Source organism: Eurypyga helias, unplaced genomic scaffold, assembly GCF_000690775.1.
Source record: "Eurypyga helias isolate BGI_N326 unplaced genomic scaffold, ASM69077v1 scaffold1844, whole genome shotgun sequence".
NCBI classification, from domain to species: domain Eukaryota; kingdom Metazoa; phylum Chordata; class Aves; order Eurypygiformes; family Eurypygidae; genus Eurypyga; species Eurypyga helias.
Genome location: NW_010248001.1, coordinates 57,085 through 75,551, shown reverse-complemented (window position 1 = coordinate 75,551; position 18,467 = coordinate 57,085). Strand labels below are relative to the sequence as shown.

General features: G+C 47.0%; 1 protein-coding gene across 1 annotated transcript in view; it reads right to left on the bottom strand.

Annotated features, from left to right (window-relative positions):
• Window positions 1-18,467, bottom strand: part of LOC104509071 (SH3 and PX domain-containing protein 2A-like) — a gene marked incomplete at its 5' end in the record, with an annotated part of 111,567 nt that overhangs the window by 47,457 nt on the left and 45,643 nt on the right. Inside the window, one exon of the mRNA XM_010150890.1 lies at window positions 3,126-3,202. Within this exon, the coding sequence (XP_010149192.1) occupies window positions 3,126-3,202 (77 nt within the window). The remainder of the gene's footprint in view (window positions 1-3,125; window positions 3,203-18,467) is intronic.

The window sequence follows — 18,467 nt, the reverse complement described above, 5'->3', positions numbered from 1 at the left end:
CAGACAGGACAGCATGAAGGCATATGACAAATTCAGGTCGGTGTTTATGACAACAGGACTTCACATCTTAACAGCTTCCCTGCAGAAAGATGCTTCCCTCAGTTAGGACCAACACACACAAAGATGCAGGTCTGCAAATGCCGGCCTGAGCGTTCTCGGAGGAATGCGTAAGGAGAGAGAGAGGTGGTTGTGTGAACCACCGACCTGAGAAGTCCTTCTTGAACACAGGGCAGTACACACTGGACAAGCACACACCAGAGGTGTGTTTGGGAGATCAAAAGTTTAATAAATAAAATGCCCCTGGCAAGGCAAGGCTGTGAAGTTGCTATTTCTTTCACACTGGCAAAAATTCCTAAACAAATTAAGAAAACCAGGCCCAATGAGCCCAGAAGACCTGAAATCACACTGAACTAATTCCAAGCCTACAGTTAAGAGGGAAAACATCCAGAGATACCAATTCCAGTGGGCAGGGCATATTTACTGGCAAAACGCAGTTTGTTTGGTAACTCACTCAGGTTACCAGCAAGGACATCCAAACCCCTGCACTTTCATGTTTACGGATGAGAAAATTCACAGAAACCTCCCCCTGTGTGTCCCACTCCTCTGTTTTTCATTGCTACTTCAAAGTTCCTCCTTTGGCCTTAGGAAAAACAGTGGCCTAATTAACTCTGTGATGGCATTTCTCTAAGCTGGTACAACGCCATGAAGGATCACGCAGGTGTGAGGGACCAGGAGGCCCATGCCATAGGGTCCAGAGGCCTCATGGGCCTGATATGGAACATTCTGTAGACCACCCCTTACTGCCAAGTATCCTAACAAACTGTCAGGCGGCCTCTGCCTGTCACTGCTTCTGTTCCTCGTGCAGGAACCACAACACATCCAAACAGCAGTCGTCAGACCTGTTTCTCAGACATGCAAATCACCCCGCTGGGTCAGAGACAGTCTGCAACAACAAAACAACAAATGGTCGACCATTTGCACCGCTCATTTGTCAGGGCCCATCTGTGCTCCGCCTTTCCAGGGCAGGTGGAATGGATGAAGAACCCTCATCTGGCAAAAAAATTACCACAAATTTTGCAGCAGAACCTGCCTCCCTCTTCTGCTGTCTCACAGACTGCAGTGGACAAAGGTCTCTTGTCTCACTTAATCATTTTATTATCCCGTGTCAGATTTTCTCCATCAACTTCACCCACATCATTCCAGCATAATTCTTTACATTTTTCAAAATTAAGCATGCTGTCTGCCTACCCGTTTTACAATAGCGTGGGCCATAAGCTGGTGAAGTGAGGCCACTCTGGTTCAGACTCACCACCTAATTTTCTGTTTCCAGTTCACAGCTTTCTGTCATTCCTGGTTAATATCATATGGAGATGGAAAGATTACAGAAAGGTTATGAAGGTCACCTTCTTAGAAACCTTGTAAGTGGTGACCTTCAACGAAGGTGGCAAGAAAGCACTTCCCTTAAGACCCTTTCCCTCATGCAGAAAGGCACTATGGAGGACGTAGCCCTCCTGGAGCACTCACACAGACATGAGATGCAATGCCTGCTCGAGCTGTTCAGTGACCATGAGCCTCGCTCTTCACTGGAAGCTGGGATAATATTCTGGAGAAGTTGCTATAGGTTTGTCATGCTTGTTGCTGGACACTACTGTGGCTGCTGCTGGAGATGGGAAACATTGTGCTGGGGGAAACTGGGGTAAGCCAACATGGCTGGGTCCATGCTTATAAAAGCAGCACCTATTAATAAACAGGTTAAATGAACAGCTTGGCTTTGGGGAAGCATCCAGCCATGTCTCAGAGCTGAGTAACAGCAGCATATCTGCCCTGTATCATCTGAACAGGAGCGAACTGAGCCAGACTCCTCCAGGAGAGAAAAAAGGAGGCAAAGAGGAAGGCAGCAATCACATTGCTGTCGTGTCAATGAACATGCCCACAGCCAACGCCACAACATATCCCTTGGTTGTGACCAGTGGGCGCCAGCGCGCCTGGCCGGGTCAGGTCGGGCCCGTCTGGGGCGCAGACAAAGGGGTCCCAGAGAAGCAGCTGCCCCCCGGCATAAGCCACTGCTCTCTCCACCGCGCGTCTGCTGGGTGAACCCTGACATCAGCCCTCACCGCTCGCGTCGCAGCCAGTTCCTGTCTGAAGGAGGGCGGCTGGGGACGCAGCAAGACCCTACATATTTTAAAGAGAGCCGTCCGGCTGCCGGCAGGAAGACAGTGTGTTAATTGTCAAACAAGAAAGACTGATCTCATGAGATAAGACTTTAATCACAGTTTCCTCGCCCAGGGGGTGCAGATGGCATGGGTCTCACTGACTCCCCTTTAGCACGCCTCAGGGCACTTTGGTGATCTGCTCCCAATTTTGGATGAGCAAACGTCTGACTGGGGAAGTTCTTGGGAATGTATTTTTTCCCCTCCACCTGCTCCTCTGGATTTCTAAAAACGGAAAGCAAACCCCACGGGAAATAAGAGAGGAAGTCTGGGGTTTAAATTATGCGCTGACTGACGTGCTCGATACGTCTACAAAAACTGGGTAACCGCCTTGCTAGAAACGACTTTTAATCTACTGTCAGAGGATTAATTATCATCAAATCATAAACTCTAAGCTAGAAAGGAAAGATTAGGTGACTTAACCTTCTTCTCAACACAGCTGTGACTTTCTTTCCTGCAATAAATTTCCAGCCTTTCACTCCTCAGAAGTGCTCCTGGAAAATCCCTCTTCCAGTGCTGTGCCAGCCGGCACTGTCCCCCGTGTGACACTGGGGGACAGATGGGCCCAGAAAGAGAAGAAAACGTGTCTTAGTCGTGCCTCTCTGCCTGCTTAACTCCTGCACTCATCAAGGCTGAAGTATTTCGGGCAGATGAGGCTTACAGCCTTGAGCGAGTAAATGAGACAGCAGTCCAGGGCATAACGTCTGCGTGGGAAAACACTGCGAGGCCCCTGGGAGCAAACAGCAGCCTGTTTTCACCTGCCCTGGCAGTCCCAGTGGTGCTGGGGAAGGACCGTCCTTCCTTACGACAGACTCGGCACAGATGAGGTTCTTAGCAGTATCCATCAGGGAAGACCAGCACTGGTGGTGGCCACGGGCCCGCACGGCCACCGGACACCACCCCCAGAGCTCTTACCCTGCAGTACTCGTCGATGGGCTTCAGCCTCTTCACAGCTACGTCTCGGACATGGCTCCTCCGGAACAGGATCTTACCTGAGGAGGGAACAGATGAAGGGGAGGGTTAGGGGCATCACTGCCAGGCGGGATAGAGCAATAGCACCGAGCAGAAGGGTTGGCAGGCGGCGTTTCATCCCCAGCTCCAACAGAGCTGAGCTCCGCAAGCCCGTCGTGTCCCCACGGAGGAGTGCCAGTACTGGTGTGGTTCGCACAGCAGCAGCCCTGCGTGACTGTGGTCCCCCTCGCTACAAGACAGACAAGACAGCATGCCCGGAGGTGTGAGGGGCAGATCCGCTCCCGCCCTCGGAGCAAACAGCACAGACGTACGCTGGGGGGTAGGCAGCAGAGGGACGCGGGGGGCGTCCCATTATGGGACCATTATGGGAGCGTCCATGGCACCTCTCACAGGTAGATGCCACCGGTCACGTTTGGCCAGGAGATGCAGCACACGGCCAACAACGACCAGAGGCACAGCGGCTCTGGGAAACCTTGGCATCTGCCACCAAACCTGGGTTGTGCGAGCCAACACAAGGGAACCGCAGCCACTCGCTGGGCAGAGGGAGTTTTTCTGATTTCATCCTGTAGATAACACAAAAAGTTTTGGCTCCCTTTTAGAGAAGTTGTTATCCTTGAAAGGACCGACACTACGCTGGGAGTCCCCTCTACTTTGGGGCTGCTTTGGCATGTCTGTGCAGGCACCACAGGGAGCATCTCTGGGGTGGGATGCTGGCTCCGAGCAGAGCCCACTCAGCCGCTTCCCACTGCAGATGCTCCTGCCCTTGCAGGCACACAAACCACACAGCCAACTCACGAGCAAATACAAGCCTGTGGTGACAGAGCCCTTACAAATCTACAGAGGGAAACCAAATAATAGAAGAAAAATAAACAAACACTCCTTTTTTGAAAGTAAAAAAAAAAATAATAATCTCAGTGTCCTTACTGGATGACATTTCTGCAAGCCAGTTAAGATTAAATAAACGTCTGGGTTTTGTGTGAAACTGATTGTAACAAAGTTTATCAAAATAATCTAGGAGCTGAGTTTCCCCACACACAAGGATGTGATGGAGTTGGTATTTTTTTGGCTTGAAGGGATTATATCTTCATATCCTTTTTTGGTGGTTTTCTTCCCTTTTTCTTTTGTGCTGTATTTCTTTTAATGTAATGAGACAAGAATGAATTATATGTTCTCCTTGTGGTAGAATAAAACCGTATCTGCCAGCATTACTTAGTGCATGAAATGTCTATGTAAAAAAAACACTGGCACATATACCCCCTGCTCCAAACTTCTTCTGCCAACAGGCAAATGAGATACTCATCTATGGATCATGGGATAAGAAAATGGACTAGGAAATTAAACCAGATCCAAAATCTGAATATGTGGCTTTGATTTTGTCATGATTACACAAGCTGAGAGGTTAATGGAACGGCAGCCTGTAACAGTCCAGTAGCCCAAGCTCTACACCCTCCCAGACTCTGCCCCTTTTGGTTGCCTTTTCCTTCACAGCTGCTAATCTTGAAGGTGTTAAAGCCTTTTGTTTCAGACAGGAGAAAGTGGTTTATCTCCAACCCCAATTCTGGCAGCAAGAGTTTGTCCTGTGAGGTAAAGCCATTTCCTAGTGCCATAAATTTATCTCTGTGGGTTCCCTGTGGTTATCTCATTACGAAGCTGGTGCTGGGTCATCCCTGTAGGATGCGATGCCAGCAGTCACAGAGCACAGGGGAATTCTTCAATAGGTGTCTGAGATCTTCATCAGAGCTTGAGTGATTTAGTCAAAAGCTGCTGGAGAAGGAAAGTGGCAATCACATCTCCCTGCACCAACTCACTATGGACACACCAGAACATTGCTGCTTCCTTGCTTCTCTGCCTGGTAAATAAGGAGAAGTACCTGCACTTCCAAAACATTTCTTATTATTTCTGATAGCCTCCAGGATCACGCGGTACTTGTAGTGCATAACGGCAGTAAGCCAGCTTTTTGAGGGGAAGGGGAGTAGGGGTAGCTGTAGAGAAAAGACCAGTTCTTTTCTCGGTGTTCCAGAAATGCTGGTGTGGGAGATCTTGGTATTTCTTTGCAACCTTTATAAATATACTGCAAAGAGAAAGCAGCATTTTGGAAACATTCTTACTTTCTGGCTTTCCTGTTTTCAGTTCAAGCCAGGAGTCAAAAGTCGAACCGGTGACCATATAAAAACATAAAGGACCCAAAGGCTTAAACACATTAAAGATCTCCTGTAAATGCAATTCAGCTTTCCTAAAAAGACAGCTTACAGGGAGGCCCAGTCTTCAAAGTATGTAATAAATGAAAGACTCAAACATAAGAAACAAGATAAATATAATGAGAATGTTATATTAAACACAGAGTACAAAAAAGACCCCAGGATATGATGAGTCTTAATTCAGTCCTTAAATGGAGATGGAAAATATCAGGATGACTGTGGTGTTAGGATGAGGCAAAGCCCAGAAGGTGCTTCCATTTTTATCCCTTCAGAAAAAGGAAGATTTTCCCCCTGCTACTGGAAGCTGAAAAAGGCTCGATGAGGGCTGTGGGAAAGATCTGTAGCTGCCTAGTCCAGTATGGCATTTAAAACTCAGATCTGGAGAAGGCTGAGTAGTTTAGAGCACCAGGGAGTAGCAGTCAACAAGGGAAAAAGAAAGAAGGAGGACACTCCATAAACACGTCCCAATTCTGGTGGGCAGCAAAGAGGGATCCCCTCACAAATCCTGGGGGTCCTTGGGCAGAAAAGCCTCATTGCCAGGAGTACTGAAGCATCTCTAAGGAGGGACAACTTCCCAAATGTCTAGCTTCTCCCTTTCCCTGGGAAGACAGACTGCTGACAGAAGTTCGTCTGAATCCGTCCCGATCATCCAGGAGGAACAACTGCAGATTCAGTATGAGTTATTATTGTTTCCTCCAGTCCCCTGTTTGTAATGGTCTTCCTCCAAAACCAGGAGAGGTCCCCTGGGGCTGGAAAAGGAAGGCAACATGAGAGACCCACGTTGTACACTCTTTTACACCCTCCAAGTGGGTGCACTGGACACGGACCCTTTAATGGAAAACTTTGCCTAACGAGGCAGGTAGGATCATCCCGTTACCACCACAAAGAAACCAAGAGCAAGCAGCCAGCCAAGGAGTGGGGGCACGTAAGAGCCAATAAGAAGCCCTCAGGGCAGAGCTGCCATGAAGCAGGGAAGTCCTGGGGTGGCCGGTAAATGCAAACAGCCTAGGCAATTTCCCTGGGAGGGTGGAGTAGCGGCTTACGTGCTGCTTGGCTTTTCCTCTGGGTAGCTTCCACATCTCTAAGGAAGGGATACACTTCTATGTGAGTACATACACTGCTGCTTCCTCTCTCCTGGATTTTACTGCAGCTCTTTGAAGCCTCCTCAGGCACTGCACCACCATGTTACAGAAGGATGAGCGGCTTTTTAACCTTGCTGCAGCCCCCCTGGGAGGTGAAGGGAAGCCTATCTCTGTCTTGGGTAGGAAGCTACAGGCTATGCAGGATGGCACTGCCTTGTGCAATTATTTCGTTCACTGATCTGCTAGGCTTGGACTGGGCCAAGGGAGGTCTGGCATGTGTTACGAAGGACGCTGAGGACCGCAGCACTGGGAAAGAGAGATGCGGGAAAGACACAGGACTCCAGCCCTGCTGCTCATGCAGGATAACAATATTTATTTTTACCCTTTTTTCTTGAAAGAAAATATTATTCCTAGGAAATTAACATGGATAAGAGGCAAAGTATCAGGTTTAGCATTGTAGGGGACATCTTAAATCATCCCTTCATCTGCCTATATATATAGATGTAGCCTTTAATTCCACGACCACACACCTCTTCTCCCACAAGACCTCAGTTTCCTCCTGGCTACACAGTGGGTGCACAAAGTAGGAAGAATAAAGCTATGCAGGAGACTGTCTATCTGGCAACTGGTCATTCTGCAAGCTTAAAGGCATCCTCTGAATATCACTTTATTCCATGTAACCTCATACTTAGAGTAGCAAAAGCTTAAAAGCATCTCAACACTGGTCCTCCCAGTAGCCTCCATGTCTGAGCTGAGCATCCCAGAAAGGTCCATAGCCTGGTGCTTTGTAATGGTCAAGGCTGTGGTTCATGCAGAGAAGCAGCCCAGCTCACAGATTCACAGAGTGGTAAGGGTTGGAAGAGGCTTCTACAGATCATCTAGTCCAACCCCCCTGCCAGAGCAGGATCACCTAGGTTCCTGGTGGGCTTGGTGCCACTGTGGGGCATGGTCTGGAGGCAGGACAGCACCAAGCATCACTAGGCAGAGAAGCACTAGAAGTCTCCAAGGGGATGCCTAGCAGGAGAGTCCAGTCTTTTGTCTTCAAGGAGGGGGTTATATAGTCTACAGCCCTTACACTCACAGCAGATAAATCCACTGCTCTAGATGGGTGATTTGTAAGCTCTAAGACAGCCTTTAAAACAAATCTCCTAATCGCACCTTTCACTGGCAAGGAGCAGTGCTGTCTATCTATGCGTCGAGACCTTTTAGAGATGGCCTTGTGATCTTCCCAGTACGGTGCCAGTGCTTTGCTGCTCTGTGGAGCCAGGCAGAGTGGGAGCTGCAGCAGGGGCAATGGGGAGGCAAAGAAATTGCTGTTTGGCTCCTTTCCCAATCTACCAGAGACCAGTTCCGTCTCTTTATCTTACTCCCTGATTGCTGAGCTTGAGTCTCCTTCCAAGTGACATCTGGGTGAGAGATTCATCGAAGGACACAGGTTGGTTCATGCAAGTAGCATCTGTCAGGGGTTAGGAAGAGCCCAAACCCATTGTTAAAGGGACAACGGGCAAATGCATATTCACATTTAATCTTCTGCTTCAAGTACCATCACCACACTTCGGAGGGCAGTACATGAAGCAAACCGTATGATAAATATCCAACAGTGGGCAGCCTGAATATTAATGGGTACATTAGAAATACTGTAATGCCTCATCTGACTCATGTTCAAGAGAGACATGTGCTGCCTCCAACTAGAGAAACTCCAGCTGCAGAGGCTCCATCAGTCAGCTGTCTCCTAACAGCAGGGAAGTGCTCCTGTTTCTGCCTCTTCATGTTGCTCTTGTTACTGTGAGTTTGGTTCTCTCTTCTTTTTACCAGAGAACCTGGGAGGTACCAGGTCTGTATATACATTGCCAAGAAATGTGTTCAACCTAAGATCAACGTCTGAGAGACAGAGCCCGCTAACAAGAAGAGGTCACTCTTTTTGCAGTTACACCAGGGTTGCATCGGTGAAAAAGAGAAAAGAATTTAGCCCTCACACGGTTACAGATTCTCCTTTTGGGCTAAGCAGCTTCCTCCAGTGTAACTAAACCCGTTTTGTCGCTCGAGTATTTTTATGAAGGCTTCTACTCCTTACACATAGCTGTTATTACTATTTTTATACACTGAAGAAGCACAGATGTGCAATCAGATATGACATAAATTCCCCTCAACCCATTTAAGCTGTGACATCCACCCCAGGGTCCTGCATGAAACTCTCAGGCACCTGTCACACAATGTAATTCCCAAATGGAGCATATAAAGATGCACTGCCACTTTGCAATGTAAAATGGGTAACTCAACAGCACGGCACTGTGGGATACGCTTCATGTTTCTCATGGAAGTATGTGTGATTGTTAACCAGAGGGCAATCTGACAGCAGCCAAAAAAGAGGTGTGTTCTTTATAAAATAATGTCTTACTTTTACATGGGATCCCAGCTTCCATGGATTGTTTCATCCATGATTTCCTGGAGTCAGAAAGCCAGTGCCAGGGCCCTAACATCGATGGCATTTGCTCCTGACAAAGAAAGGGGAGGGAAATGATTCATACTGTTTCCACCGGTGGGAGGGGGAACGACTTATTTTAATAAGTAGAAACTCAGAGACAGAGTGACAACTCTGTGACACAAACTCAGTGACAGAGGCAGAACTGCTGGCTGAACTTGGCTGCCAAAGTGCCTCAGTTGATAAAGGCCTTTGCTAATCAGCAGTGGTATGGAAGGTGACAAGAGGTGATGGAGACAGAGGAGGCAGCCAGGAAAGCACCACAAGCAATAACAATATATGGGGGATGCTGGGGAGGGTGTCCTTTTGCACTTAGATCCTGTTTCTAATGTGCATAAGCTGCAATGTTAAAGAAATCACCGAGAAGCCATAAAGCATGGGAAATAACATGGTCTGACCATAGAACAGTATCAACAGGAAGAGAAATCCTCTTCCATTGAAAGTGATAAGCAGAATATGCCCTTTTGTGAATTACAAGGGGAAACGAAAGACAGGCAAGAGGTGAAGCTGGATTCCCCACCAGCAAAGATTTGCCTCTGAACCTGGCTGCTTTACACTGTCCATACGGGTGGTTGCTGTCCTCCAGGGACAGTGGCATCACCTCTAGAACAGCTTTGCTATACAGAGTTTGGGGATTCAAGCACCAAGCACAGCTGGAAGAAGGAGAAAAGCCACGAGCACTGATGCTGAAATTCAGGAGTGACAGATGGGGGTCATGGGGTACAAATCTCAAGCTAACAGCTCAGTTACTGTTTGTACAATGTTTTGCATAAGCCATGAGCTACTTCATGTTGCTCTGTGTCCTGCTGCTATCACCCAAACAACCCACTGCTCTTGTAATCTCTTCAGCTGCTGCAGCTGCAAATCTCCCACCTCTCCAAAGCCAGGCAGGAATCGTGGTACAAGCAAATTATGCAGCATTTTGTCTGGAATGGGCAGGCAAAAAAAGCGCTACAAAATTATCCTTTCAATTTTCTTACCATGGGGTGGTTCCCTGTTCACTGGTCTGTACACACCAGTAAACCTAAAGGGGTTGCTTAAACCAACTTTACTGCCAGAGTACATTAAAATAAAGCATCTACGCCACACATGAAGATGGTAGCTTGAGCATAAGTCCCCAGACCACTTAAAATTGACCTTCCCCATCTCTGAGTGTTTGCAAAATGCTGGGAGTGTTGGTTCGGTGAATAAAGTCTTCAAATTCTGCAGTGAAATCAGTGCCTCCTCGAACAACACAGCTCAGCTTCCTCAAGGTGGAAAGTGAACTCATTTGTAATTAGTGGTTGTTAACTCCCACATTAGCCTGCAAACAGCCAACTGCTTTTAATTGCAGAAAGCAGTCTGTCCAAGGGGAGAGAGAGAATGGTATTTATACCTGCAGCCAGCAACACCGACAAGTGGCACACCCTCACCTGGAGGAACCAACCTGATGATAATTCAGCCTCACAGACAAGAAGCCAAAAGAGGCTCACATTTTCAAAACATCCGAGAAACACTGCCTTAGGAAACAGCGTGGCTTCCTCACACAGAGGATGCAGGAATGTCCCCCTCTGCATTGCCTTAGCTAAGCTGGGAGCAAAAGGATAAGAAAACCAGGAATCATAGAATCATAGAATGGTTTGGGTTGGAAGGGACCTTAAAGATCATCTAGTTCCAACTCCCCTGCCATGGGCAGGGACACCTTCCACTAGACCAGGTTGCTCAAAGCCTCATCCAGCCTGGCCTTGAAGACATCCAGGGATGGGGCATCCACAACATCTCTGGGCAACCTGTTCCAGTGCCTCACCACCCTCTCTGTGAAGAATTTCTTCCTGATATCTAATCTAAACCTCCCTGATTTCAATTTATACCCATTACCCCTTGTCCTATCGCTACAGGCTCTTGTAAAAAGTCCTCTCCCAGTACCTTTGTAGGCCCCCTTCAGATACTGGAAAGCTGCAATGAGGTCTCCTCGGAGCCTCCTCTTCTCCAGGCTGAACAAGGAAAGCCTATGTAGATCCAAAGCATCACCCTAAGACAGGAATCTGCACCCTGTGTTTGGTTGAACATCCTCCAAAAAGGTCAGTTTCCAAATTTACAGGACCAAGTAATCTAACATGCAGAAACATCAGGGCTTAAATAATGATCAAACTATCTAGACCCTATGCCACACTGACCAGAGAAACGCCAACCACTACGTCTCATCGCTGAAACACTCGGTTTTCCTCCACTATCAGCTGACGCCAGTGTCCTGCTTTCACCCAGGTGGTTAGTGGCTCCTAACCTGTGATCTCCAAATCACTAGTGGTACACAGACAGTCTGCAGAGCTATGTTCATAAGTAACTTTCGCTCCCTAGGCTGTGTGAGAATGACGTGAATCACTGTACATTGGTCCAACAAGTTTGGGAACCAGCAGCCCCTGTTCATACTACATATTTGCTGGTGAACATGCCTGTATCATCCCAGCTACTCCAAGTTCTGCCCTTCAGAGAAGGAAAAGGCAAGTCTCTCAAAGGACTTTGTGCCACCTTTTCCATGAACAATGCTCTTCCTGAAGGGCTAGTCCATGCCCCTGTAGCAACACAAACTAAACTCTCCCTCTGCTCTTTCCACCACCTTGCTCGCTGGGGTCTGTTGAAATCAATAAGATTAATAGGCATCTCATGGCACGGACCATCAGGGGAGGACCATATGGTCCCACTTCAATCATTTAAAGCAGGAGCCTTAACGAACTGAGCCTATTAAAACATTTGCACTGTCTTATTAGCTCTTATGTGACTTGTCACGAATGCACGGGCTGGCGTGATGCTAAGCCCAAGATGCTACTTCCCAGCCACCGGGCCACTGCCAGCCTTGCCGACAGGGACCCTTTGAGCTACATCCACTGGGGATGAAGACCTCGTAGCAAGGTCACTGGAGGGAGGTGGATTTGCACTGCACCTTTGCCAAACTACACTGGAAAAGCTCAGTAAGGTCCTAGCCACATCCTTTGGCGTGACTGGCAATAACACGGCTTGGGAGGCTCCACCCTTAAGCTTGTTGAGAACCGGAGCTGTGAATAAAATAATATTTGCACTCACACCACATAGATCAAAGTTATTATTACTAGGAGGTAGGTCATGCAATAACGCGGTGCTACGGCATACATGCTTACAGGAACACTGCAGGTAGAAATTGAGGGGTAGGGATGTGAAGGTGGCTTCGCAAGGTCACAAAATGAGCACGCACTAACGACAGCAATAAAGCCCGTCCCTAGATCACTCTGCTGATCGCATACAGAATGAAAACACATCTACCTCGGCACCTGGGGACAGAAAATCTTTCTGTTCAAACATTTATTCTAATCAAAACCAAATCCTCGATTTCTGCCACAAATGAGATTTGGTTGGAAGACCTTGATTAAATCAGCTGCCAGGTACACATGTCCCACATTACAGGAGGCTAAATTCAGCAGTCAGGTTGGCAGGGACAGTGCTCCTCAGAGCAGTTGTGGTATTTGGAAGGCACCAATTAACACAGAAATTAAACAAACAAACAACGCGGCGGCAAACATAACTAGGTGTCTGTGCCTGTCAGAGACTGGAACTCACCAGCTAGGGTTTGAGAGAGCACTATTCAGAAATGAAATCCCCTGTGCTTTGCAAAAAAGAGCACTGTTCTCTTTTTTCAAAGGGAAGTGCTCTCCTGGAGTCCTCTAAGCAAAATCCAGTTTCAAGCTGAATTTTCAGTAGGTGACAGGCACAGAAGCCGTTGAACGACAAGCAGACCATAGCTGGCCAGCCTCCAAGTCAGGAAGCTCACCTGCAGCCCAAGACACCATCACAAACCACAGACAGCGTTCTCTGGTTCCAGACACATCTTTTACCTTTCTGTGTCCTTAAGACAATCTCTGGTAGGGATTTCCTCTCTGACTGCTCTCATCCCTGATAAAGCTACTGTCGAGTTCAAAGGCTTGTGAGCGTGTGCAGGGATGGCTGATTTGTGTGTGTTACAGGAGAGATGGGCACTTTTATTTCCAGCACATGCTGGGGGTCTTGCTGGTGTAGTCATGTTTGCACCTCCCTGTGCAGACCCCAAAGCCACACCTGCACCCCTTTCCCTGCCTTCTCTGAGCTTGCAGGGCAACAACCCAGCTGGCCACATCGCCTGATGAAACAGCCCTTGGGTCGGGTCTGTGGCCAGGCCACCCAGCAGCACCTCCTCTTTAACTCTTGGCCATGAAACCACCCCCATAGCCCTTTCCCAGCTGATGGATGCACAGCGAATCCACTCCTTTGGAAGGCAGTGGACAGACGGTGATCCGTGTGGGCACGTGTGGCTTGCACCAACGTGAGCCTGTGTCCAGTCACTCGGCCTCGTGCGGGCAGCAAAGCTCACTCAGGTTGCTCCACCTCGGCTGCACGACTGAGAGCACTCACACCAGCAGTTGCCACTGCAACAGGAACAGGGAGATGATTTTATAATGACTTATCAGATAACAGCCTCCTTCACACCCGGCTCCTCTGTCTGTGAGTGCTTCAGCCGTTTCCAACTCAGGCCACGTAATCCAAACTACGCTCACGTGAGGCTTGGCACCAGCAGTGCCTGCTGACACCAGAAGATAGCTGAGGACAATCTCCCTGAAAAATACCTCTCGGTTCCCCCACATGCAAGTACACGCAGTGTTAAGGGTGTGAGAGCACCCCGGAGGACGGAGCCGCTGCCCCAGAGCCCAGGGTGGAGGGTGCTGACTATCCCCAGCTTTCCATGGCCACCTTCTCCTGGGTTCAGCAAGGTGCCTATGTCCAATCAAAGGAGGAAAAGGCAAGGAAACGGCACCGTCAGATGTCAACAGCTTCGCCCACTGCAGAACGAAAAGCCTCTTTCAGGGATTAATGCTCTAAGCAATTACTCGCCCCATGAAAGGAAAAGCGTCTTCAGCCAAGGTGACAGCAGGACCCTAGGACTATGCACGCTTTCGTTTCCCTTTCACAGTTAATACGGCCTTTTCATTCCCAGGGAGAAGAAAAAAAGGTGGGCTGGAAACTAATGCTTTGTTATTCTTTATTTTTAATAAGGATCGCTGGGCCAGCAGCATAAAAACATGAACCTAACCCTAACTTTATTGCTAAATTAAAGAAAAAACAGTCACATGAATAGACACAGAAGTCTGAATTACGAATGTGAGCTGATAATTACCCTTTCGGGCCCTGATTAATTGCATTTGAAGCCACGGAGACGCTGAGCAGCCAAACGGGACTGACTGCTAACAAAATCCACACCACCAAACAAACTGGTCTTTCTCTCCCTGTGCCACCACACAGGAATGGCAGCTCCCCAAATGCTGTTTGCCTTTGTGTCCCGGTGTGCAGTGCTACACAAGGCTGGCCAGAGGTACAAAGTCCCACTATTGGGTACCTCAGCTAACCCCTCTGAGGTAGCCCAGCCTGCAGACTTGTGGTCTCCAAGCAGAAGGTCAAGAATGGACAGACGCCATCTCCTCCACTCCTAGATGGAAGATCACTGTCTATGCATTTCGCTGCTACAAATTCAAGAGTGAAGCTTCACTGGTTGCTACAACATACTAAAAAGGAATAGAAGATTTAGTCCACTTTGTTGCAGCCCGGTTAGGTGTTGCATTTGGTTGGTTCAAAGATCTCTGTAGTCCAGCTCCCTGTCTACAAGATTGGCCAGTAAAATATGGGAAAGAAATTCAAGAACAGGACACGAGTACTGGGATCCTTCTCCTGATACACACTGAGATTCTGTATTCTCCTGATACACACACCTCATTCCTGCACATAAGTGTTTAGACTTTTTCAAAATCAGAAAATATTTTTTAGCAACCAGTGTTGGCTCCATCCTACAGAAAGTGCCCTAGCCCATTTTTTAACCCCACAGCGACTTTGGACCCTACAGAGTCCTCTAGAAACAAATTTTGTAATTTAATCACACAGCATGTCACTACATACTTCCTTTTGTTCACTTCAAGCTTGCCTTCCAAACTTCATGGGCTGCACCTGGTTTCTGCATTCTTGAAACTAAAAATAATCATGTCCTCCTCACTCTCTCAATATCTTTGTGATTTCACAAACCTCTACCCTGTCCCAACCATCACCTTTGTTCCAGACTGCAGATTTTAGTCTATTTATTCCCCTCATACAGAAGCCAATTCACCTCCATAATCATCCCTGCCATCCCTCTCAGCACCTTACTTTATTATACATCCTTTCCGCGAGGCAACAACCAGACCTGCAGACAGCCTTCACATGGGAAAACTATGGATTTCTGCAGCTGAAGCACTGGGTTTTGTTCCCCATTCTTTTGCCTAATTCTTTCTAACACCATCTTTGTCTTTCTGACTGCTGCTGACTGTTGAGCTGCAGTTTTCATGGAAACATCCTCAAAACTCCTTCCCAGATCCCCTTTTCCCCCACCCCACCCCCAGCACTGCTTTGTGCTTACCAACACCAAACTGTCTTTTTCCATGAATATCATGAGATCCTCCTCCAACCTTTTGCAGTGAGCTCCAAACGTGAGTATCCTAAGTAAGTTGTGTGATCTGCAAAGTTAGTTGTGTCTCTAACAGCCTCTTTTGCAGATCCTGGCCTGAGCAGTCCAGAGTCTAGAACTGATCTTTCTAGAACACTGGCTGGTAAAACCATGTTTCTGATTGGATATGAAGTTTTTAAGTCTTCACCCCCAGAGGATGCATTGTTTTAAACAGTAGGCTAATTTGCACCTATTGGCTTTCAAGCCCCTATTTTAATAACTTTCCTATACCACTTTTAATTTCAAATGTCAGACACCAAGGGTTGTTGTTAATGTCCACAAATGCCAAAGCATCCATCCTTAAATGAAGGCTCCAATCTGGCAGAAAATAAGCTTACAGCCTATGTCAGTCATACATCAAATAACAAGAAAGGCTGTTAATATAATTATCTTCTTATTGCTATTTTGGGAGGCACACTAGGTTTTGATAGAGCTTGTAGTAATAGGATCTCTTATGCCATAATTTACAACTACGTCTGTCTTGAACAATTTTCCACATGGGAAATTAATCACATTCTGCCTAATGGAAGGAAAAATATCCCTTTGCAGTTTGAATTGGATTTGCCATGGTCAATTGGACATGGGATTCTTCTTTATCCCGACTCATAATCTGAGGTGTAGTGTTGCCGTCCCCCACTCACTGTGTTAGACATGAAAGATGGAGACATCTCACTGAGGGGTGATACGTGTATGCAATGCCCACAGTGAACTACATCAAGTATAACAGAATGGCATAGCCACAAAATTGGATTGTGGCATAAGTCAGGTATTGTAGAAACTACCCACAGTAAATTTCAATTGTGGCTTCTGTATAGTCCAAGCATACTTCGGTGTTACTTCTGTGTAAAAGCAATAATCATTTGCCAAATTTCAGCTAAGGTTTGGATTTTAATTCTTTCCTCTCTCCACATCAAATATCTAGTGTACAGAGCAAACGTCCCGGTGCTGATTCATCTCCACCGTGTATCTCAGAGATACACTTCTGCTTGGAAAATCCCAATTTTGTTTTCATTTCCAGTGGAAAAAAGGTAAAAAAGAGGGACTCTGAAAGGGTGAGGGAAAATAAACCAGAAAACTAACACCTCAGCTGGCACCAGAGATAAAGAAGGTGTTTCCAGGTAGCAGGAAAGGAAGCTAAAAAGATCCGTGTCTCTGGGATGCCTTGACTTTGCCATTAAGAAGCAGAACACAAAGTTACTCAATGTTTCTTTAAGGCCAAAAGACTAAAGGAAAACAGGATGGCTTGAAGTAAAAAAGAGTAATCGTATGACTGGAAACTATGAGTGCCCCTAGCCAAGCACCCAAAGGAACTGAGTAATGTTCATTAGTCAGTGACTTTATTGGTACTTGGGACTTTCAACTGCCGAGCAAGATTTAGACTGAGAAGATATTCTGGGACATGCTACTCTATTTATGTTTGGACAGAATTCAGCCTCACCCCATGTAATATTTTCCTGTGCTGATTTGAGCAGAACGAGCCCTCACTTTTTCCCTGGACAGGGTAAAAGTGAGTCCCTTCTCAGGATCAGCATAGTGGAAACGTCACTTCCCAACCAGCGGTGTGAGGGCAGGGGGAGATGGCTGGAGGGGAGCAGTCCTTCTGCAAGGAACCTGAAGATATTTTCCAAAATATTTATTCCCAGAGCAGAAACCCAGGGTCCCAGACACCGTACAAACACAAGATTAATTCCAACCACTGGCAAGGCCCTGGGTATGAAGGGATGGGGACAGAAGGGAAGCAGGACAAGGAGCCTAGCAGAGGTATTTGCCCGGACCCAACAGCCCAAACCGTGCAGCAGAGCCTTCCAATGCACTCATCTGCAAGATGCACAGGAGAGCGTTATCTCCTGTGTTACGTAGTTTTATGTTGTGGCAAAATGGATAGAAAGATTGGGCTTTTTCCTTATAGGCAGAGAAGAGAATGAGGAGGAAATAAAAAGTATTTTTTGCAACTGCTACAATGATTGCTCTGTGACATGGAACCTTCTGAATGCAATATTCATACCCACACACTTCAAAGACCACATTCAACTGAGGGAATGGTGTTGTGGTGACAAGAATTATACCGGTGCCACTTACAAATCAGAGGGGTGTTGTCCAGAAATCATGAGGTTTGGATTAAAAACCTGGAGTAATTTAGGAAAACATCAGATCTTGAGACATTTCTATTACTGGGTAGGCTAAAATTCTTCTTTTTGGGGCCGAGATCTTACAACCACAAACTACTGACCTTTCATGTACAATTACTACACTCAGAATTAATCTTCATCACAATCTTTTCACAATATGGCTCCAAATAACCAAATCACAGAAATACAGCACTGGAAGGGAGCTCAAGAGAACTGCAAATCCATTACCCTGATTCATGGCTAGAATCAACTCTACCTGTGGCACATCTGAAGAAGGCTGCTAGCTGTAGACCTCCAAAGATGGAGACTCCACATCTCCTTGGGCAGTCCAAACCTAAAACTACCTCTCCAACACGCGACAACAAGTAAGGAGGATGCCCATTCAGTATATTTAGGACACAAAGAAAAGTTTAGGTCTGATTCACCTCTGCATTTCCTCCTCCCACCTGGTCTAAGCCCAGGGTTTCAGTAAATCTACCTTAGCACGCACTAAGTAATGACCAGTTCCAATGACTTCGCTCTCCAAGGGGAACCTGACATGAAGAGGAAGGGACACAGCGAGGAGACAACCAACAGGGGCCAAAGGCCTATGCGCAGTGAGCCCGATCACTTGTTAAAGACTTCATCCAGAGCGCAAGGGAATTAAAAGGACTTTTTTCCATTCACTTCCTGATGCTGTGTCAAGCCGTAGCGAACACACATCTTCAGCATTTGATAAGTAGGCACTTTCCAGTCATCTTATTTTTATTCAGAGATCTCTCATCCCAAGGAGATCCTTAAATCAATCTGAGTTAATACACAAATGTTGTTTCAAGTACCCTCTTTTCCATGTTATTAAACCAGAAAAAGTACCAGATGAGCCTTTTCACAGGTGTTTCTTTTG